The 26,881-nt window shown below is 38.2% G+C and overlaps 1 protein-coding gene across 6 annotated transcripts in view; it reads left to right on the top strand.

The window, feature by feature from the left end:
- tbc1d1 (TBC1 (tre-2/USP6, BUB2, cdc16) domain family, member 1) overlaps positions 1-26,881 on the top strand; it is a 47,581-nt gene that overhangs the window by 11,821 nt on the left and 8,879 nt on the right. For 3 of the 6 annotated variants that reach the window (XM_036212938.1, XM_036212940.1, XM_036212947.1), the window contains 15 exons: positions 1,443-2,018; positions 4,064-4,153; positions 4,241-4,345; positions 7,048-7,180; positions 7,746-7,837; positions 8,837-8,953; positions 9,159-9,284; positions 9,802-9,950; positions 10,253-10,513; positions 12,929-13,084; positions 13,382-13,495; positions 13,670-13,803; positions 20,659-20,856; positions 25,251-25,412; positions 25,976-26,134. In XM_036212938.1, the coding sequence (XP_036068831.1) occupies positions 1,443-2,018; positions 4,064-4,153; positions 4,241-4,345; positions 7,048-7,180; positions 7,746-7,837; positions 8,837-8,953; positions 9,159-9,284; positions 9,802-9,950; positions 10,253-10,513; positions 12,929-13,084; positions 13,382-13,495; positions 13,670-13,803; positions 20,659-20,856; positions 25,251-25,412; positions 25,976-26,134 (2,572 nt within the window). The remainder of the gene's footprint in view (positions 1-1,442; positions 2,019-4,063; positions 4,154-4,240; positions 4,346-7,047; positions 7,181-7,745; positions 7,838-8,836; positions 8,954-9,158; positions 9,285-9,801; positions 9,951-10,252; positions 10,514-12,928; positions 13,085-13,381; positions 13,496-13,669; positions 13,804-20,658; positions 20,857-25,250; positions 25,413-25,975; positions 26,135-26,881) is intronic. The other 3 variants (XM_024289436.2, XM_024289438.2, XM_024289439.2) reach the window with 3 other exon arrangements.

Genomic DNA, 26,881 nt, shown 5'->3' with positions numbered 1-26,881 from the left:
GGATGGGGATGAATAATGTCTTTTTTATAAATCTTTGGCAATTGCAAGATCTATGTAAAGACTAATGAACTGTATTCTCATCTGTGTTGACAGGACAGAACTGTAGACGTCATTCTTAAGAGCCATTCTGGAAGAAATAGTTCTGTGTGACCTAGATTCATTTGTTTTTCTTTACTCAGAGCACAAAACACAGTAGGTTTATTTAGTCTTGTGCAGTCTAATTTTAAACGATACGCTGAATAAACGATCAGCAGTCCTAAACGACAGTTGCTGAAAAACATCAAGAAGTTATTGCAAGCTTAATGGAAATTTTGAAGTGAACACAGTAGTTGAAGCTGACTGTGTGTCTGTTAAGTTAAAGAAAAGGAAGCATTAAGGTTGTTTACATAATGTTAAAACACCCCTTGTTTAATCATGTATGTACTGATTGTAAGGGTTTTCTATAAACCAAAAGTAAATGCTGGTGGAGTGTGACTAAAGGTAAAAGAAAGGATGGGTAGGAATGGAATAAAAAAAAGGAAGGGAGTTGAGTACAAAGACCTCTTTCACATGAAAGGTCGTCATTCTGCTTCTTTTCAGCATAAATGATGTCACAAGGTCTGCTTTGTCCCACAAAAAAAAATATCCTGATAGTTTATGTCAGGTTTTCTCCTAAAAGGGTCCACATGTATTAGCCTGGAAAGCACATGTTTTTATACATTTTGGTTTTTGTTTGCTAGCTGGCAACTCTGCAGACCCTTACTTCTGCAAGTGGGATTGTAAACAAATGATTTCCTCAGAAGTTCATAACACATTTTAGTTTGGTTAAAGTACCAGGCTTTATTGTGAGAATGTAAAGATCACAAAGCAAAGAGTCATTTTCAATGAGGAACTTGTTTTTAGGAACTCTTTATTTCCTTTATTAATAGTCCTACATAATGAAAAAGAGTAACAAATGTTTTTTCAAGAGCAGCTGGAGATGATTTTACAATTTGAAATATGATCTTTTTTTAAATGACATTGTTTTGTCCGCTCTTGATTCACATCCATTTAAATAAAGACATACTCAGAAATGCAATTTTAAGATGAATGAAAAAGTAGTGGTGTTTGTTTAAACAACTCAAGAACAAATTTCAAGGTTTGTACATTTTGGATTATTTAAAGTTATGTAATATACATGTGATAAAAATACTATTACTAAAAAAACAAAAAAAGCCTATCAAGAACTTTAGATATTTTGAAATTAGACGTGATTCAAGTTTGATGGCTATAAAATTAATCTACATATGAAAAAATTATTTTGGTCTTTGTTGAAGTTAAATATTTGTTGTTAAATTCTCTAAATATTCCCTGTTTTTTCCCCTTTAAAATGTCTCTAACAATTACAGCTGTTTAACAATTTAATTTGTTGAAGTTCTAAATGGACTCATTTGGTTTTATTGCTTTGCTTCCCATCTGTTCAGGTCCCAGAGATCATCGGTACGTTGAGGCACGCCAGCAAAAGCTCAGCACGCAGCAATGACATCACCCCTTTCCCCAGCCAGGCCTCAGTTATTTCTGGAGCCAGTGACTCCTCTCTTTCCACTACAACAAACTCCTCCGCTTCTGCTTCTGCGGTGTCTCCAGCCAACTTTGCCAAAAAGTTTGAGGTACTCTTTTGCGGCCGAGTAAGCGTCGCTCACAAAAAGGCCCCACCTGCCCTTATTGATGAGTGCATCGAGAAGTTCAGTCAGCTCCACAGCTTGGGCAAAGCGGATAAAGGAAACGGTGGCGGGCTGGTGGATGGGCTGAAGCGGGCCTTGAGCTTCCAATCCAATGGACTGGGAAGTGGGGCTGTGGGTAACGGTGCAGCTGGGAGCTCCGCTACCGGGACGCGTCCTGCTCTGTTCAAGAAAGAGCCCAGCTTTCCCAGCCTGCATGGTCTGGATGAGAATGGTCTTTCCCCGGAGATTTCTAATGCCAACACTACAGACCAGCTTACTCTCTCCACCAAAGTCCAGCCCAGCAACCTGCAGGAGAACAGGACCATGCTGTTCACGGTACTGTTAGGATTTTTTTTCATTGATAATATCATCAATAGTGAAAGGGACATTTGCAAACATATGTGTAACATTGACCAGATTACTTGATTATAGTATTATTCAATTTACCTCAATCATATTTTGATCATATCCAAAACTGAAAGGCAAATGTGTAAAACAAATGGCAGAAAATCATTATCTATACAATATGCAAAATATATTGTCTTTGATACAGATGAAGCTGCTTTTACAACAACTGAGCTAAATGATGTCAGTATGGCTGGTGCACTTTATACCATCTGAGATAATACCATCCGTATTTGTATGAAGCTGCATGACTAACAGTAGATGGGTTGGCTCCAGTCGCCATGTGACCCCAAAAGGGGATTCAGTGGTGATGGATGGATGGGTTTCATGATGGGAAAGAGTCAATGTTTAAAACCTGATAACGAGACACGGCCCACTTCCATATAAAATGAGTAGGCTGCAGAAGCTTCGCATGAGGACTTAGTTCCTATGACGGGAACTATTTAAGTAGTGAGGAAGTAGTTAAGTTCCTCAGGTACATCAAAACTACAAGATAAAAATAAGCAGAACTATTGTTGCAGCTAAAGTGGTTGGTATTGTTTAAGGCAAAGACAGAGTGAGGGTAGTGTAGAAGTACAATTTGCAGCTGATGTGAACAAATCATGACATAAAGCATCGCTGGAACAGCCAAGTGACCACATTTGGATCGTAGGTGCAACAAACTAGGTAAATATATGTATATATTTTTGTCTGATTTGTCATTAATGCAACAGAACTGCTAGCATCTAAATCTATTCATGTAAGTTTTTGTTAAAAAAAAAAAGCCTTGATTGCATTCCAACTCATTTAAACCTGTCAGTTTAGGAAATCGACAACATTTAGAAGCAGTGCAACCTCTGTTTTAAGACCAATTTCTTCCCATAGCTTAAATAGATAAAAGACTCAAAGTAAATATGCTTTTAAGGACTTATTTTCTTCTTGGCCAAGAATGAGAAGCTCAGCAGTATTTGTGACCCATTGACTCTATAAAAGACATGCACAGGCAGTTGAGGAAAAAAAGATGTTAATGCTCTTTATGAGTGGAGCATTCTGGCACGCTTTGATCACCACCTGCACATTAATGAATAGCTCTTATTGTTCACATTTGAAGAGAAATAGCAGCAACTGTATCCCGCAAAATTGGGAACAACTTAAAAATTGGTATATCAAATGGTCTGTTTCCGGAAATATTTTGTTACAGTCTGATACATGTTCTGATGTTTTATTTAAATTATTTTTCTTTAAAAATGTTTTTTTTTGCTTCTTGAGAGAGCAGGAAGTGCTTAAAAATAACTAACCTGTTTACTGTCAGATCAAACAATTTTTTTTTATTCATTTCTTTTTTGAAAATGTCCAATTTGCTCTTACACTAATCACCTTTAGTCTCAACGGGAAAATAAATAACTAGTAAATCTGTTAAATTATGGGAGAACAGACACCATTTTATTTGTATTTTGTCCAATAAGAAAAAATGTAAATTGTTCAAATTTTCTTAAACTTTCATTGCACATGTCTGGAGTTCCAAAGAGCTGTTTTGACCAGCTGGGCTGTTATAGTAAGCTTTTCCTCAACAAATGGATAAAACTGATACTAGCTCAGCAATAACGTTTGCTGACTGCTGCCAAAAATGAGTGCCGTCAAAGCGCTCTGGTTAACCTTTACTCACTCCCAGCTGCTTTTTCCAACAGATATTTTCCTGTTTGTGTTCCAGACTGGAAATGAGGATCCTTTTTACAGGAACCACAAGGATCTATTAGTTACTTACTCAGCAGACTGAGGCATTTTCTTGACACTCGTGGTATAGGCTGCCAAGTGACTTCATCCATGTTACATTACCTGTTACCCTTTTTTAGTTTTTATGTATTTATTTTGCTTTAAAAAAACAGTTTTTACACAGGAAACCCATGTTAAGTAATTTAATCAAACTCATCCTGAATGTTTGAAACAACTTTTTTTAACCCCAAATTCAATATTGTCTACTTTTGTCTGTGCTTTAGGTGGGCAGGTCCCAGATCTACTTGGTCAGTCCAGACACTAAGAAAGTTGCCATAGAGAAGAGTTTCCGTGAAATTTCCTTCTGCTCACAGGTATAGAAGCAACTGTGCGTTAGAAAAATGCCAGATTACATTTGTATTGTATTGTGAAAAAAATTTACTTTGTTTTCCGTCTTTCAGGGGATTCATCATGTCGATCACTTCGGGTTCATTTGCAGGGAAACCGTAGAAGGTGGAAACTGTCACTTTGTATGCTACGTTTTCCAGTGCACTGATGAATCACTGGTAAGGGGTTGTGCCAATTATATACATTTTTATCTTCTGTATTTAAAGCACAAATATTGTCTGAGCAAATACACTTGATACGTGAGTAATGTGCTTCCACTTACAGTATTTCTTTCTGCTAATAAATAAGATAGAAGTTTGGATGAGTCAGAATTTCATAGTTCTTGCCCCATAACTATGGACATTTAATAATAAAAATATTAAAATGTATCCTATCACAATCCAGATAAAATAAGACTTGGTTAACCTTTAATTAAAAGAAAATGTTGAGATGTGTTTGAATAAATTACTGTAATTTTCCATGATACAAATAGGATATACTGTAGCAATAATGTACGGAAAGACACACCGGGACAATTTTTATATTTCAATTTGTAAAAGTGAAATGCAAAATAAACATCTTTATTATTAAGGATAATTTATCCAGGCTCCTCTCAAAGCAACTATAAAACATTTTTTGTGCTGATCTTTTTTCCAATTCAGAAAAGCTCATATCATTTCTTTTTGTGAGAAATAAATTACAACTCATTTGAACTGTTCAGTAAATGCGGCTTCATTCTTTCTTGGGGTGTGTTTAGCCTGATTTGCACCGGTGACTTCGCTGTGTTTTGGAAGCTTGAAGATTTCAGTTTTCTCTGAAAAATTGCGGACAGACGACTCTTTGTAAGAACTTGTCTGTACTGGTTGAAAATGTCAATTAAGCTTGTGTTGTTGTTTTTTTTTTTTTTTTTATAAAGGGAGGCCCGCAAATTTATCTTTAAATAATATCTAAAGCAAGAGTTTTTGTATGCTTGATGGAATAAAAGAAAAAAAAAAACAAGTAACACATCTTAATTTTATTCTGAAATGTTTATGGAGATCACGCTGCTTAGCCAGGCTAAGCTTTCAGGGATAAAGATCCTGTCGACACAAGCAGTGAGCATAACAACATACTTGTGAGGAGACCGCTCTCTATTTCCTTTTACAATTGTATTTGTATTAGCTTTCTGTATTTTACGAAGCAGTTCAAGACATGCAGACCATAAAGTAAACATCCAGAGCTTGATCTTGAAGAATCTGACTTTTTCCCTTTTGTTTCAATGTAAATGTGGGGAAAAATAGCTTTCTGCTTATGTGGAGAGTCCTACCATGGTTTCCTTCACATCCTAACATTGGATCTATCTGTATTATTACCCAATGTGCTGTCAAGAATGAAATTAATCTTAAAACTTCTTCAGCAAAAGACTGGAAGAAAAAAGCACAACAAAAGCGAACGATAAAAGATGTAAATCAGAGTCTAAATGTAACCAAACAGGATTTTTAGGTTATCTAATTACTTCCTGTAGAGGTTGCGAGTTGACTATTCTTAACACAGCCAAATGTGCTTAAAAGTCCCACTCCAGCTGTATTTTTTTGTGTTGTAAAATCACTCCCAGTGATCAATTAATTGTGATTATGAAGTTTTAAGCCAAAATCTGTCTACGTGCTCAAGCGCAAGGTTATAGCCTCAAGCTAACAGTAGCGGTGCTAAAATAACGACAAGCAATATTGGATCAATCCAGTCATACAGTTTTAAACCAGAATCTCAATTCGCTATTGCATGCACTTGGTGGACCCATTTCAGTAGTTGCTCATTAGTCTGAGCTTTTTCAAGCATCCGGTTTTCATCTGCTCCTGATTTAAATTAAGAAATACAAGAAAACACAGTTTAAATTGTAAATTCTTTCATGAAGGTCCTCTTTTATGGCAAATCAAAATCGAAGAACCTGTGTCGTCTTAAAGGTCTAGATGTTCAGCACAGCAGGAGTTTATTAGAAACTCTCTTCTTGTTGGTGTGGAATTAAACCTCTGCTGTTGCCCCATCATCCCTTTGTTTACACTCTCCCCTGCTAGCTTACAGCCCCTCACAACCCCAAGCTCGAATTAGCAGAGCAACAAAAATGGAGAGCAATATTGGGGCTATCCAGCCTTATATTTTTGAAACCGATGCCAGCTACAAGTGGATGCATCTGACTAAAACAGAGCAGGGAGACTTTAACCTGTAGTTGTTGGGTTACAACTGAGAGCTTTTTCAAACTGCATTTTTTAATTTGCCCCAGATTCACCCCAATTTCAATAAAACATACTCAGAAAGGCGGTTTTAAGATTAAATTATTTTATACATCTCTTCCATAATGAGAAAAATACCACAAGAACATGTTTAAAACACCAAAAAGACTATTTTAATTGGAGTGGGCCTTTAAAGTAAGCTCAAAATAAAGGATCTATCCCTTAATGGAGTTATACTTATTTAATCATTTATCTTCTGTTTAAACAATAGAAAACTACAAAAGCATGTTAGAATAACCCATTTAATCTTTTTTTATATTTACATAGAATATTTCAAACTTTCCCACTATCATTTTTTTCCAGTGGGACAAAACAAATTCTGTTTATTTGCATCCCCTTTGAGTCTGTACCGAATGCAGAAAGTGTGACAGGAAAAGTCTTAATATTCCTCCCTATTGTCAGAAACGTTTACTGGTAATCAGTTTATGCCACAACAGAAACAGTGTTCAAAAGGGTCACTTTGAGAGTCCTCACAGATGCACTTCTATAAAGTTTCTCCTCGTCACATGTTTAAATTTCTTGTCAGGAAGGAAAAGAAGGAACGGAGCATGATGTACCATCACTACTCGAATTTGTGCACTTACACATTAAACTTCTCTTATTTGGTTTTGAAGGTAGATGAAATCATGCTGACGTTGAAGCAAGCGTTCTCCGTGGCAGCCCTGCAGCAAAATGCAAAGACCCAAAGCCAGCAATGTGACGTCTGCCCAATGCAGCAGCTCCACAGGCTGTGTGAGAGGATAGAAGGTAGTACATGCTCCTTTGGTGTGACCACTATTGGTCAAGACTGTCTGTGTGGAAAAATCCTTTGATTAACCTCATCTGTCTGTTTATATTATTTATGTTTCACTCTCAGAATACCTTTAACTTCTTATCATTTATAAAGACTAATATTTTTATATATGATGTGTTAATGCAGCTGTTTGGAGTGGATTGTGGATCCTTGATATTTCTGTTTCTCAGAGATTTCACAATAAAATAAAAACATGCTAAAATGTATTTTCTTAACTATCAGAACTCTGTGTGAGAACAAAGCCGAGGTGAACTATGTGCTGCAAAAATATCTAATTCTATTTCTGTAGCCACATTATTGTTACAAGAAAAAGTATCAAGATGTGAGAATCTTTGTGTCACAAACGTAACTCTTAACTCTTCTGCCGAAATAAATGTGTCATCAGCTAAGAGTAACAGGTTCTTCTGAAATCCAACTTTCTGTTTGCATGCATGTGTGATTTGCGATTATCTAGCATGTATTTTGCCACCAAATAAGTTGCCTGAGACAAAAGAAGACTATTTTTTGTTTTTTTTGAAGGTCTTAACCCATCTAAAACAAAGTTGGAGCTTCAGAGACACATGGCCACTCTGGACAATGAGGAACAAGCTCAGATCTTTGAAAACACTATGGTACGGTGTTCATTTCGGTAAAGTGCTAATCTGTTTGTTTCTAGAGCAGGGGGCACATTCCTGGAAAGATCTTTTTGGTGACTTCCAAAAGGAAACGAACCAGTCAGTCAGCAATTTGTTGTGTGTTACTGAGTCGATGTGGAACCAGGTGTTTTTCATGTACAGCTGACAGTCACATCGTCTTCTCTTTCTTTTTCATGACCAGACTCTGTTCATGACTGAATAATGTTATTTATTTTTTAAATTTATTTCCATCTTCAGTCATTTCTTTGTTTTCCCTTTTACTAACACTGTATTATGGTGTTTTTCTTTAAATAAAACTGACATCTGCTGGTTGGGCAGCTAAACTACAACAGGACTAATAAAACAACTTTAGGTGTCACTGTCAAAAAAAAAAAAAAACAGATGCGTCTTTTTTCCAAAAGTCCAACTTGTAGAATAATAAAACAATTTTTTTTTAACTTGTCCTGTCCAACAGCTGAGCAAACAGATACGAGCTCAGAGCCTCTTGTGTTGGGCAGATTTTACTGTCACAGCAGGGGTTTATTAAGTATAAACCTCTGTTGTATTTTATGCTAAACTTTATTCATACCCATCATGTTTAAAACGATTTTTTTAAATGTAATGAAATAATCATTTTTTGTTCGTATGTTAACTTTGAACCACAATTGTAAAGATACAGATACAAATATTTCATTATTGAACAATACAGTAATCTAGTTTCACATTTTGAAGTAATATTAGTAATATTTCCATATATTAATATCATTGGCTCCAAAATTACCTTAATTTAGCATCTATTTGAAAAAAACAAACAAAACATATAGGTGAACTTTTTTGTTCGGTAGCTGGAAAGCAATTCAGGCATTTTAATTAAGATTAATTAATGAAGATCAAGACTTTTTGTTTCTAATTTTAGTTTGCAAAACTAAAAACTTTTTTATATGATTGGATCATACGTGGTTTTAAAATCATTTTTCACTTTCTTTGTGTGTTCAGCGGGCTTGTCCTAAGAGCGATCAAGAAGAGAACGAGCTGGTGATGGTCTCCCTTAGGAATCTCTACGAGGAAAAACAAAAAATCCATCAGCATATCATTCCTGGAGAAGTCAAGCAGGTACATTTTTACCCTTTCTAATACATCTTCTACTTTAAGTTATTTTAAAGTGCTGTATTTTTCTCAACTAAAAACCGATTATTTTACCCAGCTGTGAAAACAACATTCTTTATACTTTCAGGGGTAGAGAACCCTTCTTGCAGTCACTGTGACATTTTTGAGACTATATATATATATTTGAATTTATGTCCTGAAATGCCTGTAGGCACCTGAAGAGGGAGCTCCAGCAGCCCAGGAGGCTCCGCAGCAAAGCAGCAGCCGGCAGCGACTTGAACAGTTCAAGTCTCGCGCCAAACGCTCTCTCACAGAGTCGCTGGAGGGCATCTGGAAGGTATTTTACCCACTTAAGTGAATGAAATAAAACACTGCATTAAGCATTGCAACAAACGGACTAAAAAGAGGAAAATGCAATCCATATTTTCAAATGAATGTCAGTTCAAACCTTTTTTTTTTTTTTTTACATGTTTTGCTATAGTTGTATCATGATATTCTTAAAAGGGACAGTTGCTCCCATCTGAACCAATAACTGGTTTAATGTGCTCAATATTGCTTTTTTGCTTTAAGGATTTAAAAAAAGATTAAACTTGTTTATTTTTGGTGATGTTTTGCTGTTAAAGGGTAAAACACAGACTTTACAGAGTTGTACTTAATTTTTAGGCTTAAATATATATTCCCCCTGATAGGTTGTTTTTGACCTGACATCCTTTCCTTTTTCCTGTGGATGGATGTATTGCTTCATTTAATTACCATAATATACCAGTTTTTTTTCCTTTAAAGAAAAAAAGGTACTTTTTTAGGGTTTTTATTATGAAAGGCGTGGCCATAACCTTGGTGTGTGTCTTTGGCAGGGAAGCAGCAAGGCCAAATCTCAGATGGACAACAGTGAGGAAAGTGAGAGCAGCTCTTCTGTTTGTACTGTAAACAGCAGCCAGGACCAGCCGTGCCTTGATGAGTCCTTATGTTCTCCCTCTGCTTTAAGACCCACCAGCCCCCTCAGGTAAATGAAATATACTACCTGGAAATGCCAACATAAAAAACAAGGCAGCTTACTTTGTTTTCCCACATTTTTTAATCCAGAAACTCTAACTTTCTACGTGTAGATTTTCATTTTTTCTCTCTTTCTATATTAATGTATTCATGGGTTTATCTGATGAGTAGATGTGTTTTTATGTAGAAGTTCCCAGCATTTTATACCTTTAAGCGTTTTATTAGAAGTGTGGCCAGTGCACTCTTCACTGATGACCTGTTAACATCAGATTAATGTTGTTTTATCTTTGTAACTCTCACCTTTTACTATAGATCCCACAACTCCACGGGTGACCTGAAACGCCTGGATGGTTCACCTACCCAGTTACCGCTCTCCTCTTCCCCCTGGAATACTGAACAGCAGGGCTTCCGTAGGCGGGCAAGCACCTTCAGCCATTCCCCCACCCCTTCATCAGTCCACGAGGGCTCCCCGCTGCAGAAAGTAATACACACAGGGCAGGACCTGGGTGCAACTACCAAACCCAAGCTCGTGCGACACTACTCTGTCAGCACCGACTCCCCTCACCAGAGCAAGTAAGCCGTGTGTGTCTGTGTGCTCATGCATGTGAGTTTGTTTCTTATTATTTGTGCTTGTTTTTTAGTATTTGGTTATTTAAAAAAAAAAGTTGCATATTTTTATGCTTGTGTGTTCTGGTTTAAAAACTAACAAAAAAAAGGTAATTGATAGATATAACTGAGTTAACATCAACTACTTACAAAATGCAATTTCAAACTCTTTTTCATACTTTAATTATATTTAAACAGTCTTCATCAGGATTGGTTGATTCATTTTTTTCTGCCCATCTGAACTGCATAGTCACTGGGTTGTGTGACATTGTTTTGCACCTTCAGTTCCTCTTTGTGAAGTAGTGACCACGGCTTAACAAGTGTTTGAATTTGAACCTTTGATGTTATGGAGCTGCTGTCAACTAATTCTTCATGTCCAGCTTCCTGTGGTTAAGAAGAATATTACTAAAAGTTATTATTTATCAAAATAAGTTATATAATTCCTGTCTTCTGTTATCATATTCAAAGCTGTAAGAAAAGGCTAAAACAAAATGAGCTGCAAAAAAACATTGCTTTTGCCATACCGGCAATACTTTCAATCTCACCCAAAAACTCAGTTTGGAAAGAAATATTTAGAATTCAACAGCTTTTATTTTGTGGTTATTTCAGAAAAAAATCAAATGTTGAGCAGAAACATAAAGGTGCAGTTTAGTTTTCATCCACATGAGGGTGCTATTTCCACAAATTTAAGCTCAATTCCCCAAGGCCTCATTTATCGTCGTAAAATAAATTTGGATGCTCTCCTTGACTGTGGTACAGTTTGTCTCTAAAGTCAATGCTGCAGCCTGTTCCTGCAGTGAAAATAAGTCCTTGAAGCAGCACTTGGAACAAAAACATTTGTTTGTTTTGACAAATATTGACAAACACAAAACTAGATTCTTACTCCAAAATAACCTTATTCCTATACAAGTTTCTGTGAAAGGACTTATGTTTGTGGATGGGGAGGGGCATTTGTTGTCCAGGGAGCTGTTGGAGCATTCATCGATCCACATGCGGATGCTTTCCATTTAAAGGTGCCATTAACGTGTTCCACTGCGAACGGGCCTCAGGCCAGACCAAGGGGATAAAGTCTTCTAGCAGCTACGGGAACGCCGTAATACACTCTAAAATTAGCACAAAAAAAGCCTAGGGGCTCGAGTTATATCACTGAGTGAAAGATTGTTTAAAGAGTTTTTCTTTCATAACTGTCTACCTTCTGAACAAATTCACCAAGGTTCTTTGTCATGTAGGTTTCTAAAATTAATTTCATCCGTAAAGCCCGCAGGAACCATAAAAAGGAATAGTACCACCATTTTTATGTTGTTGTGGAGTTTTTGTGATGGTCTCACTAGAAGACCCATTTACAGGTTACATTTTTATGGTTTAAAGACCCACCCCGTTGAAAACCGTGTTTTGTTTTTAACATGTTGTGGCATTTTTCTCATAACAGAGGACGTGGGTTAAAAAAACGAAGAATCAAATAACATTTCTGAGATTCTTTATTCAAATCACTGTAGATCAGGGGCAGACAAAAAAAATACCGTTTGATGAAGAACTTATAGAAAATACGATGGCCTGGCCACAACCTCGCTGCTTGAGCTCTCAGCAACAGAGAGAGGAAGGGGGGTGGGGGTCGCTCCTCCCAATAGTTCCACCCACAACTCAGAGGTTAATTTCTAATAAGCTTCTGCCACTCTGCAGAAATTATGTCCCTGTAAACAACAGTTTGTTTTTTTTAAACCAAAAACAACACAATGTTAAATTAATTTAGCACTGGGAACGCTTTTAAAATTGATCAAAAGATGGGTGGGGTGGGTTTTTAAGGTAAAAAAAATAATAAAATGAAACTTGTGTGGTATATTTACTGGAATCATTCCTTTGACATTGTGGTTTGTTCATGTCAATCAGAGAACTCTTCTGAAGCTGCATGTTTGACAGCGAGGAGTTATGATGAATGAGGTTGCCATACCAGTTCCAGTTTTTTTCTTCCTCTTCAAACAGCACCAGGACGATAGAAACGTTTGGTTGTCTCGGTTAGAAAACAAACAACTGTGTATTTAATGAATGTAGATCATCTGAAGAATTCAGTATTGTAGCATGCAGGCAGCACTCCATCGGGGCAGCGGCTCCACCTTCTCTCCACATCAACATTCTGTGGTTTTGTTTCCTCCTTTCAGTTTACAATTAATGTTTGCAAAATAGTTTTAACACCTTTTTCTAACATTCTGTGGATCTGATGTTAAAGACAGATCAAACAGAAGAGAGTTGAATGATATTTACGGACATTTTAATAGTATTAGAGTTTGTCTTAAGAATTATTATTATTTTATTTCTTTTTTTTTTCAAATTTCACTTTTCTTGCTGTTTTTCTGACCATTTTCTCTGTTTTCACACATTGTCCAGTGCTCGTTTCCCTCTCATGCTCTCTGCACCGATTCTCAGAAATGTCCCAACCGACTCTACCCTTCCTCCTCTTCCTTCCTGCTCTCCATCCCACTCTCCTCTCCTCCTTCATCGTCAGTCCTCACCTTCTGCTGGAGCACGGTTCAATAAAAGAAGGTGAGCGTCTGGTTTGCAGCTCTCTGCAAGTGTTTTCTAAATAGTGCTCATGTTAATAATTTATTCCTCCATCTTGGTTTTCCATGCCTGAGCAGAAAAACATTAAAGGACTGACTCAGAAAGATCATGCAGTATGTTTACAACAACATTTAGCTGGAGTCAAATTCACAAACCTTCATATTTTTATTCATGTTAATGGTTTAAAAAATCCCTGTTTGCATAATTTCTCTGTGTGAATTAAGACCCCATTTCTTTTGTCATGTGTACCCTCCATCCTGTCTGTTACCTTCATCTCAGCCCTCTGGGTGGTCTCCGTGCTCGTCTGCACTCCTCCTCCTCTGTTCCTAACTTTCTGAAATTTCAATTTCTGGCCCCCGTTCAAGAAAATGATTGTCCTGAACCAAAGAAAAGGTACAAACATACACAAGTCAAATAAATATGCAGCTGTTTCTTTTATTGTTTTTTATGGAATTCTTTAGATGTGTCTTTTTTTTCCCCATACGCGTTTGCCAACTTCAGTGTTATGATTGCCATCTGCTTTATCTCTGCATATGAAACTACATGTGCCGATGTTGATGCTTTCAGTGATGTAGCAGCTCTCTCTGCACCGAGAGCCGCGTCTGTGGTCGGGGAAAGCCCTCTCCGCAGCCACCGCCACTCATGGAGGCAACAGATCTTCCTTCGGGTTTCTACCCCTCAGAAAGGCACAGACAGCAGTGGTAAGAAACAGAATCTTTCACTTTGAATGTCTGCGTCCGATAATGTTTATGTTGCACAGAGTTAAGAGATGATTACAGACAGTAGAGCGGGTTTCAAAGTTTTATTAATGTATAAACACAAATGTTCCCAAGCTCTTTTTTCCCATCATTCGTAGTCTGATAGTCTGTTACCGTACCGAGATGACACCATCGAAAAATACAATCAATGCACAGCAATAAAATTCAAACAAGCACGATAACTGTGATGCACAGCACAATTTAGGTCAGATACAGACCGAACACAAAAAAACAACGTTCAGGAGTGTGAGCTGAGGGAAGTGACTTTAGCAAACAAAAATTGACAAGGTTGAAGGGAAAAAAAGTCAACCACGCTGAGAGCTCTGTGGGGAGCAGACAAACAAAACACAAGCATAACAGTAGGGCACAGTACTCTAACTCTAAACACAGAAAACACACCATATTAAACATATTTCTTACAAAAAAGACTTTAATTGTTGTTTAAAATATACCTATAACAGTGTACATACATCCTGGTGCTTTGCAAAACCTCACGCTCACAGACAAACACAGTCTGCCTCTGCTGTGATCCCGTCATAAAATAAAAAAGCATGAATAAAAAATCAGTCATGAGTAAGGATAAGAAAAGTCTTTCCAAACTCAAAACTTGAGCTGGCTAACGCAGCTCTTTGAGCTACCTGGTTCCATCACAGGAAACTGGCACCATGGCAACCACACTTCCTTTTATACCTCTGTACTGTGGGGACAGTGACACCCTCAGGTGCCTCCCATTCCATTTAGCTACACTGCAGGTAATAAGACACTCTTTATGCCATTCTTCACTTTTTCCATCATTAAAAATCAAAATATGCAACACATTTGTTTTTGTCTTTTGTAGGTGTTTATGTCAGAGTGGGAGAAGTACAATTTATTGTCATTATGGACGAATTTAAAACATGCATTTAAGGCTATGTCCAAATTCCCTCAGTACGACCCTAAAGGACTATACGAAACGGCAAATCTGATGTCACACATTTGCCAAAGTAAACACCTAATAAATAGGTGATTATGAATCCAGTGTGTTCTCATCAGGAAACCTTGGATGGATGGTTCATAAAAAAAAATTATGCAAAATTTTTAAACGACACATTGTTCAAACGCAATGCAATATTCTCAAATCTAGTTATCGTTGGTGCACACTGGGAAGACTTCTGGGAAAATTCCAGGGCACTGGATTTTGGAACTGCAGATTTAGACAGCTGCAAAAAATGGGGAATGTCTTATACAGAGCACTAACTAGGGTGTAGTGGTTGAATTTTTTACACGTAACCTAAATTTACACTTTGAAGTGAATGATGGTAGAAACAAAACATCTCTGCAAAATTTTAGAGAGAAAAAGTTTTTTAGGACGATTTCTGTGCTCGATGTTGATAAGTAATTTATTTTTTGCACATTTTCCTGTTTCTAATTATGATTAATATTTGCCAGGAAACATTGTTAGTGAATCTTCTAAAATTGGCTGGTTTGTTTTAGTCTTGCTCAAGAGCACAGTGGTGCAGTTTCAAAAAAATTCCACTCAGTGTCACTCTTTCATTTTATATAACTTTACTCCTCTAACAGAAAAGTTGTTGGCTAGACACAATGTTTTAATTTTTACCCCAAATATGTTTTTTCTCAGTGTTAAAATTTGATCTTAGTTTGAATTGAGTTCCTCGTGAAAACACAAATCTTTTATTCAGCCTGGTGATTTCCAGGGGCGGCCATGGTGCGGCTGTAAAGCGGTCGACTTCTGATTGCAGGTTCTGTCCCCGTCTTGTCGAAGTTCCCTTAGGCACTGAACCCCACATTGCTCCTGATGGTTATAGGTCGGCGCCAGTGTTTAGCAGCGGAGCCGCCATCAGTTTATGAATGTGTGCTTGGGCGAATGGGGCTGTAAAATACTTGGAGCCTCAATTAAGGTAGAAAAGCTCTCCATAAGTATTACCATTTACTATGTAACTCTTGTGCTACCCTAAACATGTTTACATTAAAATTGGGGTCATCTGGACCCCACAAGACAGCGCACTGAACTTTTTTATTTATTCATTTATTTTTATCTTCACTGGAGTCCATGGCAGACATAAAATCTTGTCCACTTTTGTCATGGGAGGGATCACACATCAATGTAAGGGTGGGGTCATCTGGACCCCATAAGAGAGCACGAGGGTTAGGAGGACTAAAAAGTTGCTGTGACCTTTAATATTTTTTTATTTTTTAAGGCCTCACCCTCCTTTATCCCTAACAGTGTTCTGGGTTGACGTAGACTTTGCAGCACGATGCTGGAAACATGCTTGTGCTTGCATTCCCTTCTATTCTGTCTTTTCATAATTATATGTACCTTTGTGTTTGCAGCAGTGTACGTGTTGAAAGTTTGCAGTGTTGGTCTGGTCAGATTGTAACGCCTTTTCAGAAAAAGGAGCGACTTAGCTGCAGTGTGTTCACGTAAAGCCAAGAGTACACAGTGTCTTTTCTTTAAGTCCCTCCTTTCAAGGTTTTCATGAAGAGTGGCTTCACTGGCTATAGATTATAATCATGATCGTGCACAGGTGAGGAGGAAATTTAACAAACTTTAGATTTATAGAGTATTAAATGCCACATTTTAAGCTTTTAGGATGTTGAGAAGTCAAACTAAAAACGTTTTTTAATATTTTTTTACTTCAGAACTTCATTTTTTAGTTTATCTTCAGGGCAAACCCAAGGTATAAGAAAAAAATCCAAAGTGATCTGAATTGGCAACAAATATTGCGACATAAACAGTAGGACTGATCACTAACCACGGTGCTGACCGCCACACTCCGCACGCTTTATTTAAATCAATTTTCCGTCAGCACTAATGTAATTCGAGTCAAATTCATTTTCACCATCTTTGGTTTAACTAGCGTCTACGTTGCTGCTTGATGGTTATCCAATAGAGTGCTAGCCTGAAGCTCCCCCAGCCTGTGGGAGGAGCTTCTGTCAAAAAATTTTCTTGAATTCATCATGAAGGACACAGATGATGAGAGATCAGGTTTATTTATTTTGAAGAGCTGAATAAAAGCCGGGCTGCACGGTGGCGCAAGTGGTTAGCGCTCTCGCCTCACAGCGAGAAGGCCCCGGTTCAAATCCCGGCTGGGACCTTTCTGTGTGGAGTTTGCATGTTCTCCCCGTGCATGCGTGGGTTTTCACCGGGGACTCCGGCTTCCTCCCACCGTCCAAAAACATGCTTCATAGGTTGATTGGCGACTCTGAATTGCCCCTAGGTGTGACTGTGTGCGTGGATGTGTGTGTGATTGTGGCCCTGTGACAGACTGGCGACCTGTCCAGGGTGTACCCCGCCTTCGCCCATCAGTAGCCGGGATAGGCTCCGGCACCCCCGCGACCCCGATAGGGAAGAAGCGGTCTGGAAGATGAATGAATGAATGAATAAAAGCCTCAGTACACGTCTCCATATCTGGGTTTAGAGGATCTCCCAGTGAAGAGCAGCAAGGAGAAAGCTGCTGCTCCCTCTATAACAGGGACATGCGGTTGGGGGAGAGCAGTACGGCAAGCAAAAGGTATCATAAATCGTCAGGAAAATCGCCAGAGCAGTTCTTCTAATTATTATTATTGTATGTATTGTATTATGTAATTATTATTTAAAATATTCAAATGTTCCCACAGTTAGTTTCAATAAAACAATAATAATTTCAAGTTTAAATTTGTACTGTTTTCATTCAAGATTTAATTTTCCCATTAGAGGAGGTGGGACAAGAGAAAATTTGTATTTTAGGGGGGTACTCCAAATAGAATTGGTATTTTCAAAACTATTTTCAAGCATTCTTTTCTTTTTGTAGATTTGGTCTCAAGATATGTAAATGTAATCAGAAACTAAATGTTTTAGTTTTTTTTGTGTTCAAACATGTTTTGTTTTTATAAATAGGCCTTAATAAGCAAATGTTTTGACGTCATTTGTGAGTTTATATTCATGCTTTGAAATACTTTGTTTTAACAGATTTTTGTTTCGACACTTTTTTAAAAAAAATAAGGCTTTTATTTCATTGTTTTTTCCTTTTTACTGATCCAAAAAATGATCCGAACCGTGACTCAAAAGCAGGTTTATTGTAAGTTTTGTGATCCGTTACACCCCTAATAAACAGACACGTGTCAAAAATATTTTAAAACATTTTTGGCTCTAGAAAAAAAAAAACCTGCTCTCTACACACATGAAGTTCCACTGCAGCAGGTATCCAAGTCCAACCCTCTCCACCCCTTGAGGCCAGAATTTAAACGTGGCAAAGCTTCTGTTGTTTTAGCCAGAAGCCAAAATTAAGAATAGAAGGAGATTTGTTAAAATAGAAATGTGGTAGTTTGAATGTTTAAAATTTTCATTTTATTTTTAGTCCCATCACACACACCTAGCAGACGAAGCTTTTACTCTTTGAAGATAGTATGATTGATTCGCATTCAACTTTTTCCTTTTAGCAAATCTTTATGGGAGTAGTTGCATGTTAAAGAACAATGCATTCTGGGACTTAACCTTAGTATTATGTCAGCACCATCTGTCACGTCATTCCGTAGCCTCAGCTTCTTTGTTTTGTTTTCTTGAGCTTCAAATCACTTTTTTATCTCTGACTGATGAAGGTATTAAGAATTTAGAGGCTGTAACTTTTTGGAATTTAGTTGCAATAATGACTTTCGGTGATGTTCCATTTCTTGAAGTTACATGTCTTGATTTCAGCATCATTTAGTAAACTTATCACCTGTATCCACCCTCTGAATGTCTTTTGAGTAAATATTTCAATAATTCACTTCAGAAAGCCGTCACGGGTTAGAGAGGCTCAATGCCTTCTTTTTGCACATTAACCTCCCGTTTTCAAATGAGGCTTGTAATGGCAGGGAAGACATCTGTCTTCAGGAGAAATAAAGTCTGCACCCAAAGTGTAATTGTGAGTCAGCTGCCAGCGACTGCAGGAAAAGCGCTGTGCCGAGGAGTTCAGCGCTCTGGGCTTTGTGCTAGCTAAATGCTGCGCTAAGTACGGCTTCATTTGGGTGTGTTTTTGAGTGTGCTGACATGCATGAGGTCATGGGTGTGTCTGAAGAGTGTGTGTGTGTTGGCACAGGCCGGCGGTGTCTCAAGGTCATGTTTACAGTCCACACATAGACAGCGCCAGAGGAGAGCCAGCAGCCTTGTTGACCCACTTTTTGTTGTGTTTCGTGCGACTTAGGTTCTGACCGAGTTGTTTGCTCAGAACAAGACCTTCTGCTACTTTGTGTGTTATTTTGTCAGTGTGATCAGTAACAATAAAACTGAAAGCACTTAGCATTTGATCAAACGTATATTGTGTAAACTCTTAACTGTAAGTTTTTGGCACAAAGACCCTTGATGACACTGTGCTTACGTGCTTGCAGCGCATGGCAGAGTATTCTCGTTTTAGTTGTGGAAAGGTGGCGCACATGGCATGTTGGACAAGTTTCATCAGAAGATTCGTTGGAAAGATAAGGATCAAGTGTGCATACTTCAGGCAATGTTGGGTATGTCTCTGTGTGTTTAGGTGATCAAATCATCTTGGTCTTCCTAAGAAGTGAAAGAGAAGCAAGTGCTATCTGGTTAGTTGGTATGCCCTTCCTCTAAACAACACCGAGTATTTAGAGGCTTTGAGATCCACCCTGCATTTGAGGTGGAGTCGCACAAACACATGTTTTTTTTTTTTTCTAGCATGTGCTGCGCCCATCGTTGTTAATTAAATCTATGTTTAGCTTTTTCTTTTGTATAAATGTCTACAGTAATGACAGCCAGTGAATTAAGGTCAGGTCGTTTGTTCTAAATGAAACACAATTCATATGAAAGTCATTTTCACTTTTAGTTAAGTGGAGACACCCCATCATTATTCATGTTTAAATGTTAGGAGAAAATGTTGACCAACTTTATTCAGTGTTCGCCAGGTTTTTTTTAAATAATAATTTGAAATTCCTGCTTGGAAAAAACCCAGATATCCACGCAAATGTATCTTTGTTGCTTCACTTTTCTAAACAAATCATCTGTTAAATACTCACTTGATCTTCCTTTAAGCTATTTTTAGAAATATTTCCAGTGATCTTTTAATTATGATGATGCAACTTTTGGCCAAAATCCAAAAACCTGTTTTGTTTTCTAGAACATAGTTTCTGCAGAGCGGCTGTAATACATTAGAAATTTACTTCTGAGTTGGTTCCCTTTTCTCCCGCTAGCTTACAGCCCCTAAAAATCCCAACCTAACGTTGCTGATGAAATAAAAATAGGGAGTAACATTGTAGTTATCCAGCCGTACAGTTTTGAGCCAGATGCTCAAACGAGGAAAACAAAGACGTACATGGATCTCTTGGTCTGCAAGTGGGTCCATCAGAATCGAGTGGTGCAGGGAGGCTCCTTATTTATAATTTGAAAAAAGAAATACTCAGTAAATGCCATTTTAAGATGATTTCTTTTAAATATATGTCTTCCATCATTTCAAAACATATTAAAAACATCAAAAACACATTTTTCATTGGAGTGGGCCTTTACAGGAAAATTTGACTCAGAATATGCTGAAAATAATGTAGTTCATTATCTGTTGATTCTCTCTCACTTTCTCTCTCTCTCTCTCCTAATTAATCACGTTTAAAAATGTGTTTTACATATAAATACATACAAACTGATTTTAGGGTTAAATATATACACCATGATTGACTGATTCAGTTGGGTTGTGTTGGTATAACGACCACAAAAGATGATGCTTTGACTAACTGTAATGCAGGTAATTTGTTTTACTTGCCGCCTGCTGTAAACATGTTCATTACCACAACCTGATATGATCTAATGTCTTAATCGGATGTGTGTTTCAGAGCTGGTGGATCCCTGCCTGGAGGGGAGTCGGTTGAGCGTGGGACAGATGTGTGTAGGAAGTGGGGACTCGATCATGAATGCGGTGCCGGAGGAGTCGGCTAAAAAGAGCAAAGAGGAGCTTAGGGAGCTGTGGAGGAAGGCCATCCTGCAGCAGATCCTGCTGCTGAGGATGGAGAAGGAGAACCAGAAGCTGCAAGGTGAGCGGAGTGACTGAAGAGGCTTAACCAGAGTTTGTGTAGAGGGGATTTATGCTTCTGTTCAAAAACCAAAACTCGTATTTGTTTGGAGATATGAACAAGAGCTTCACCAGATTAGCAATGTAATCTCAATTTACAATCAGGATTAACACAGACATTGTTGTGAATGGTTTTATGGTGCACTAAGCTACTTAGAACTCTTCCAAGGTGGAGTTTTGCTAAAGTCATTTGTAAACACACTTATGAATGATGATTGCTTGTTCACTATGAGTGCTAAATCAAGAAAATGATGAGTTCGATTTAAAAATACAAATCTAAGCAATGGTAAAGACGACAAAATTCTTAAATTACACAAGATATACTTACACTTTTCATATATTTTAAATAGGTTTGTTTTGTTTTCTTAAACAACTGAGAAGTAAAAGATTACCAACTGAGCTCAGTTAAAAAGTTTGGCTTTAGAGATGTTTGCTCTCAGATGTTAGGGGATGAAAGGACATTAAAACAGATGATGTCTCCTTTTTGGCACCAAAAGTACCAAAACAACAATTAACAGATTTGGTGATGCATGACACACACCTGGGTTTGCTGGAAAGCTTGCCTTAGGGTGTGTCAAGTGCAACACCTCTTTTGTGGCCCAGTTGGCTCGTGTTCATTACTGCATTCTCTGCTCGGTAACCTGTTTTGCATAAAAGCCCTTAGATTATCCACACCCAACTCTTTGTCCAAGACCAAAATACAGAGGATGATTCTGCGTTTGTTACGGACGTCTGCGTCAGCCTGGCGAGAAGGAATAAAAAATAAGGCGGTCATTCAGCACACGCCCGTGGTTTCATCCTCGGCGCGCCTTTGGTCTCACAGCACAGATGTTATGCTGCGCTGTCAGTTGCGTCTCTCCCCTCTGATTAGGGGTTTGTGGGTCAGTTATGAAAGCGTGTGTGTGTGTGCACGCGCCTCTATCTTTGCGCGTATGTCTTCGTCAGCTCCAGGGTGGAGTATCCGTTCCTGTTCTGTGTTATCTAAGGCATCCTCTTCCGGCAGCAAGCGACGGGAGAGGAGTGGAGATTGGGATGCAAAGAGGCCGGATGGTGGAGAGCTTTCAATGTGCTAATGCCCATCAGCTTAGCTCTCCTTCCAGCAAACAGGCGATGAAGACGATCTGCGCAGATGCAACTTCATCAACAGGATCTACTCTTTACTCTGGGCGTGTCAGCTCTTGTCTCTATCAAAGCTTTTCTCGTCAGTCTTTACATCTGGAGATGTAGAAGCATCAGTTCACAAACCAGATTCTTTAAAAACAAACATCAGATCTTTCATATATGATTATTATAATCTAATTAAATCCAGATAAGTTCAGCAAGGCCAGATTGTCTTGATTACTAACTAATGACCAAGAGCACCAAGATTTTCAGTGGAATCAATCTTCTCAGAAAGCAATGGGTGATAGTGGAGAGGAAAATCTTTCTCCAAATGGGAGATTTAGGAAAAAAACTTAAGCAGAACCAGACTTGGTTTTTCTGGTTCTTCCATGACTGGCTGGAGTCAGATGTTACATACCAGCTCAGTGGCCCTGTGTAGAGTGTCCACCCTGAGACTGGAAGGTCACGAGTTCAAATCCAGGCCGAGTCATACCAAAGACTCTAAATACTTTAGTGCTGCTTGACACTCAGCATAAAAGGGTTGGATTGGAGGGTTAAACCACCAAATGGTTCCTGTGTCTGCAGCTCACTACTCCCCCATGGGATGGGTAAAATGCGGAGTACAAATTTCACACACCTTGGTGCGTGACAACTAAAACGACTTTACATACCGGGTATGCGATGCGCATTCAGGAATGCATTGAACATGGTTTCTTGAATGTGCTTTTAGCATATAGTGTTCATGCTTGAATGTCGCTACCCAATCCTAGCACATGTACTCACAGTTGGAAGAGGCTTGGTGCAGAACGTTGCAATCTTGCTCCAGGCTTTTTCTGTCACAGCTCTTTTCCGATATATGAAGAACTTGGTGTCATATGATTCTGGCTGGGCACAAACCGCAGTTGTTAATTTCTCCTTCATGATCACTTTTCAAACAGGTGGCACTTCCACAAATTAAAAAGGACGCCAGCGTAACTGCTACTAAATCAGAGTCCCTGATTGGTCAACTGGTTTAACTTTCAAGATGCATCCAGTGGCCGCGGGTTTAATACGTAAAGCCCGAAAATTGACGCAAATGTGTGAGTGCAAGAGCTTTTAACCCAGAAGTCTGAAACGCACATTTACCATCATTTATATAGACTTTTCATCTGAAGTGGTCACTTGAACGTGCGTTACCAAGAGTGGTGTAAATGCAGCATGAAGTGAGAGATGAACTTGTAGAATAGTTACTGCAGCAATGAGAGAGGAGGAAGTATGTGAATGACTACATTGAAACAATCAGAGAAAACGTAAGACAAGCTTTGAGTTGAACCTTTTGAAATGCCTCTGAGTTCTAAGCTGCATATTTCGGAGGCTACGGTGTTGGTTTTTTATTATCCATGTCAGATTTTGCTGAGAAAACTGAATTTGCTAAATCCTTCCTGCAGGCTAAAAATGTCTTTTCCCACCCTTTCTCTGGGAAGATATCGGTGCAAGTTTGGGTGTGAAGCACCCTGCTTCTTCTCCAAAGGGATATCATTCTTCTGAGCGCCGTCAGGTTGCAGCTGGTCTCTGGAAGGACAACACACATCAGCAGAAAGGGTGGGGAATCCTCTTGGGAGGGGGGTAGAAATTGCGGCGGATGGACGGCACACACGTGGGATCGACTAAAGCAGAAAAAGTTCAGCGGAAAATAGAAAAGAAAAGATGGGTTGTGGGTTTAGAGAACAGGAGAAACAAAGGAAGGGTGTTGTCAGAAATAAAGGAACAGAAAAGGGGTGCTGGGTGTGCCTTCACCTTCTTTGATCATTGGTGTCAACGCGCTGAAAGATGATTCTCGGTTTGTGCATTTTTCTGTTTTGTTGGCTGTTTTTTTTTTCCTGAGGGTCCAGGTGCAAGGTTAAAACTATGTAAGCCCATAATTAGATGTATTGACCCCACATAGCAAAGAAATGAAAACATCTAATTGCTATCCTCTTCCTGGGAGACATCCACACTTTGCAGCCTAATGGGATCTAATCATTTTTTTAATATTTTGGAATTGTTTTTTATCATTCATGGTACTGTTGCTTATAGATGCTTCACTCAAAAGAAATCTACAAGTATTATAAAGATTTCAGAAAAAGAAATATGAAATGAAAGCTGTTTCACCTTTTATCCAAGAGGTTTTCTCCATTTTTCAGTAGAGAATTGAGAAACATTTTTTGAAAGTAGGTGAGAGGCCTTCAACTTTAAAAATGTAAGTCCAAATTACCTTTTTTTCATTTGTTTTCACTTCGTCTTCTACGGAACCATCTTGGATGAATAAAAAAAATATTATAAAAAGTGTCTCTAAGGAGCAAAGCTGTAATTTTAATGCTGGTTTGCATGATGTGCAATAAACAGAGTGCTGAAAATAATCAAAAACACTTATTCATAAGGACATTTGCTTTATGACAAATATTTTTTCAGCTGAAGTTTGCATGATTAGATACAGTAGATTCAGATTTAAATTTTTTTTTAATGCTAGCAGACACGATTAACAGTCTCTGTCTGCTTTGTTGTTTTCACATAACTTATTCGATATGATCAAGTGTAAATCTTGTGTTGTTATGTGTGAAAGTGCACAAATTACAGGTGGATGTGAGAAAATGGCTAGGCAGTTCTAAAGCGACTGGGTGTTGGTGCAGAAACCAGCATACCAGAATCTGGTGAGAAAAAGGTGTGATTTGTTATTTTCTTTGTTTTTCTGTGTAGTTTTTTTTTTTTTTAACTGGCCGTACATTTCAGTGTTGGTTATGAAATACAGTTGTTGCATCATACCGTATTGCTTTGTAAGTTACGTAATTTTTATTAGGGGTTTTAGAAGTTATCATAGTGAAAGAAGGATAAATACAACATGCACACAGCCAATCAAAATCACGTCTTTTGCAACCCTAATTAATCAGCTGATAACTTATCCTCAAATAGATAATTTAGTTGTTTATGAATCAAGTTCAAAGGAAAGCTACAGCTTTACAACCAAATCCAGTAAAAAGTTTCTTATTGCATTACTTACTGTCAAACCTTACAAGATTACAGTTTGAACAGTAGCAGTTGAAAATAATCAAATTTCAAGAACAGTGCCCTCTCTACTGTTTTGCCCATCATTTGAATGGAATCTGGTCTTACAATGCAAAACAATGTTTGGTTTGCAACTAAGTGGTTATGTGGTTTTTCTCGCAGGTCTGCTCTCCATAAATCACAGTCACTTTATAAATATGTCATCTGCTTTTTTTTTTTTTTTTATTTCTGCAGCATCGGAGAATAACCTGCAGAACAAACGTCTCAAGTTGGACTATGAAGAAATCACACCGTGTCTGAAGGAGGTCACTTTGGTGTGGGAGAAAATGCTGGGAACTCCCGGAAGAGCAAAAGTCAAGTTTGACACCGAGACCATACACGCTGCCGTTGCACAAGGTAAATGTCTATTCTACAAACCAGATTTTCGTATTTCTTAAAAATTGTTTTCCGTTTTAAAATAAATATTCTTTTTAAATCACGTGTTTGTGGAAGGCTCAATTTGCATTTCACTTACTAAAATTTGCCTAATATCAATACATAACAGCATTTTTTTCTATGGATTTTGAGTTAAAATTATCTGAATTTCAAAATAAAAGACAATCCCCTGTTCAGGGTGAAACCCAATTGATGTATGTAGGCATAAGAAACAAACACTTTCATAAAACCGTCAGTCAAGAGAGTAATTATAGAAAAAAAAAATACTGCAGTCAAGCCAAAATTAGGTACTGTTCTAAAACATGGCCATAAATCTGAATTAAAATCAACCATGATGGAGTGTGAAATGATCGCTCAATTTAACAAACTCCTCCCGATTTGGCAGCTTTCTTAAACCTCATGCTGGGTTGACGTCAACCATGAATCCACGCGTCTCATATGCGTGATTTGGAGAATCTGATTGTATGATTTCCATTCTTCAAGAACAGTTTGGACCTTTTATTCCTCTTTGTGTTCTCTGGCAGGTGTACCACGGCAGCATCGAGGTGAAATCTGGAAGTTCCTCTCCGAACAGTACCTGCTCAGACAGACGGTCCCAGCCCGGCCCCCATCCAATCCCACGCCATACAAGGAGCTGCTGAAGCAGCTCACGTCACAGCAGCACGCCATCCTCATCGACCTGGGTACAACAATCCAACATTCTTTTTTATTTTAATTTACATTTCTTTATGTCATTTATCCAGTTTGTTGAGGGCATTTAAGTCTATTATATCAATCAATCTGCAGGGAAAAAAAATCTAAAAATATAAATTGAGACATATCTGTTGTTTTTTGTTGCAACTTTGCAGAAATTCCTTTCTCCCAAACCTTTTGTGCACTGACATAAAGGAAAACAATATATTAATGAGCTTTACTGAAATTTCACAGTCGCCCTGAAAACCTTATAACACCTAACACCCAAAAACCCACATAGATGCAATACCTCCACCCATATAACACCCGCAATTCTTCTCCAACTCTGCAGCACATGTAAAGGACCGCCGCTGTTTACAGGCTTAATAATGTGTGATGTTTGTGAGCTGAAGGTACAGCAACAGGGAGACGTGTGGTAGCAAAAACAAAAAACCCAGAAAGCATCTGTTCAGTGTGGAGTGGAGCACTCCCACACACATCACTGTACGTTCACGCTTCGCAGACCTGTTTTCCCTCAGGCGGAGGTGGGCAACTCTTCATTATTCTCACAAGCATGAAGCTCCCACAGCAAATTCCACCCATGCAAATTCACAGGGGTTGTCTTTCTCACACAGTGTAAATCAAGAAGTCCTCAACCCCCCCAGAGCACATAAAGCTGCTAATTACCTGTCTGCTCACGCTAAGAATGTTACTTCACCTCTATTATCTTGTCTGTTTTTTTTTGTTTTTTTTTTTTA

This window comes from Oryzias melastigma, linkage group LG1 (assembly GCF_002922805.2).
Source record: "Oryzias melastigma strain HK-1 linkage group LG1, ASM292280v2, whole genome shotgun sequence".
Taxonomy (NCBI): domain Eukaryota; kingdom Metazoa; phylum Chordata; class Actinopteri; order Beloniformes; family Adrianichthyidae; genus Oryzias; species Oryzias melastigma.
The sequence above is the reverse complement of the archived record's forward strand: the minus strand, read 5'-3'. Positions and strand labels throughout refer to the sequence as shown.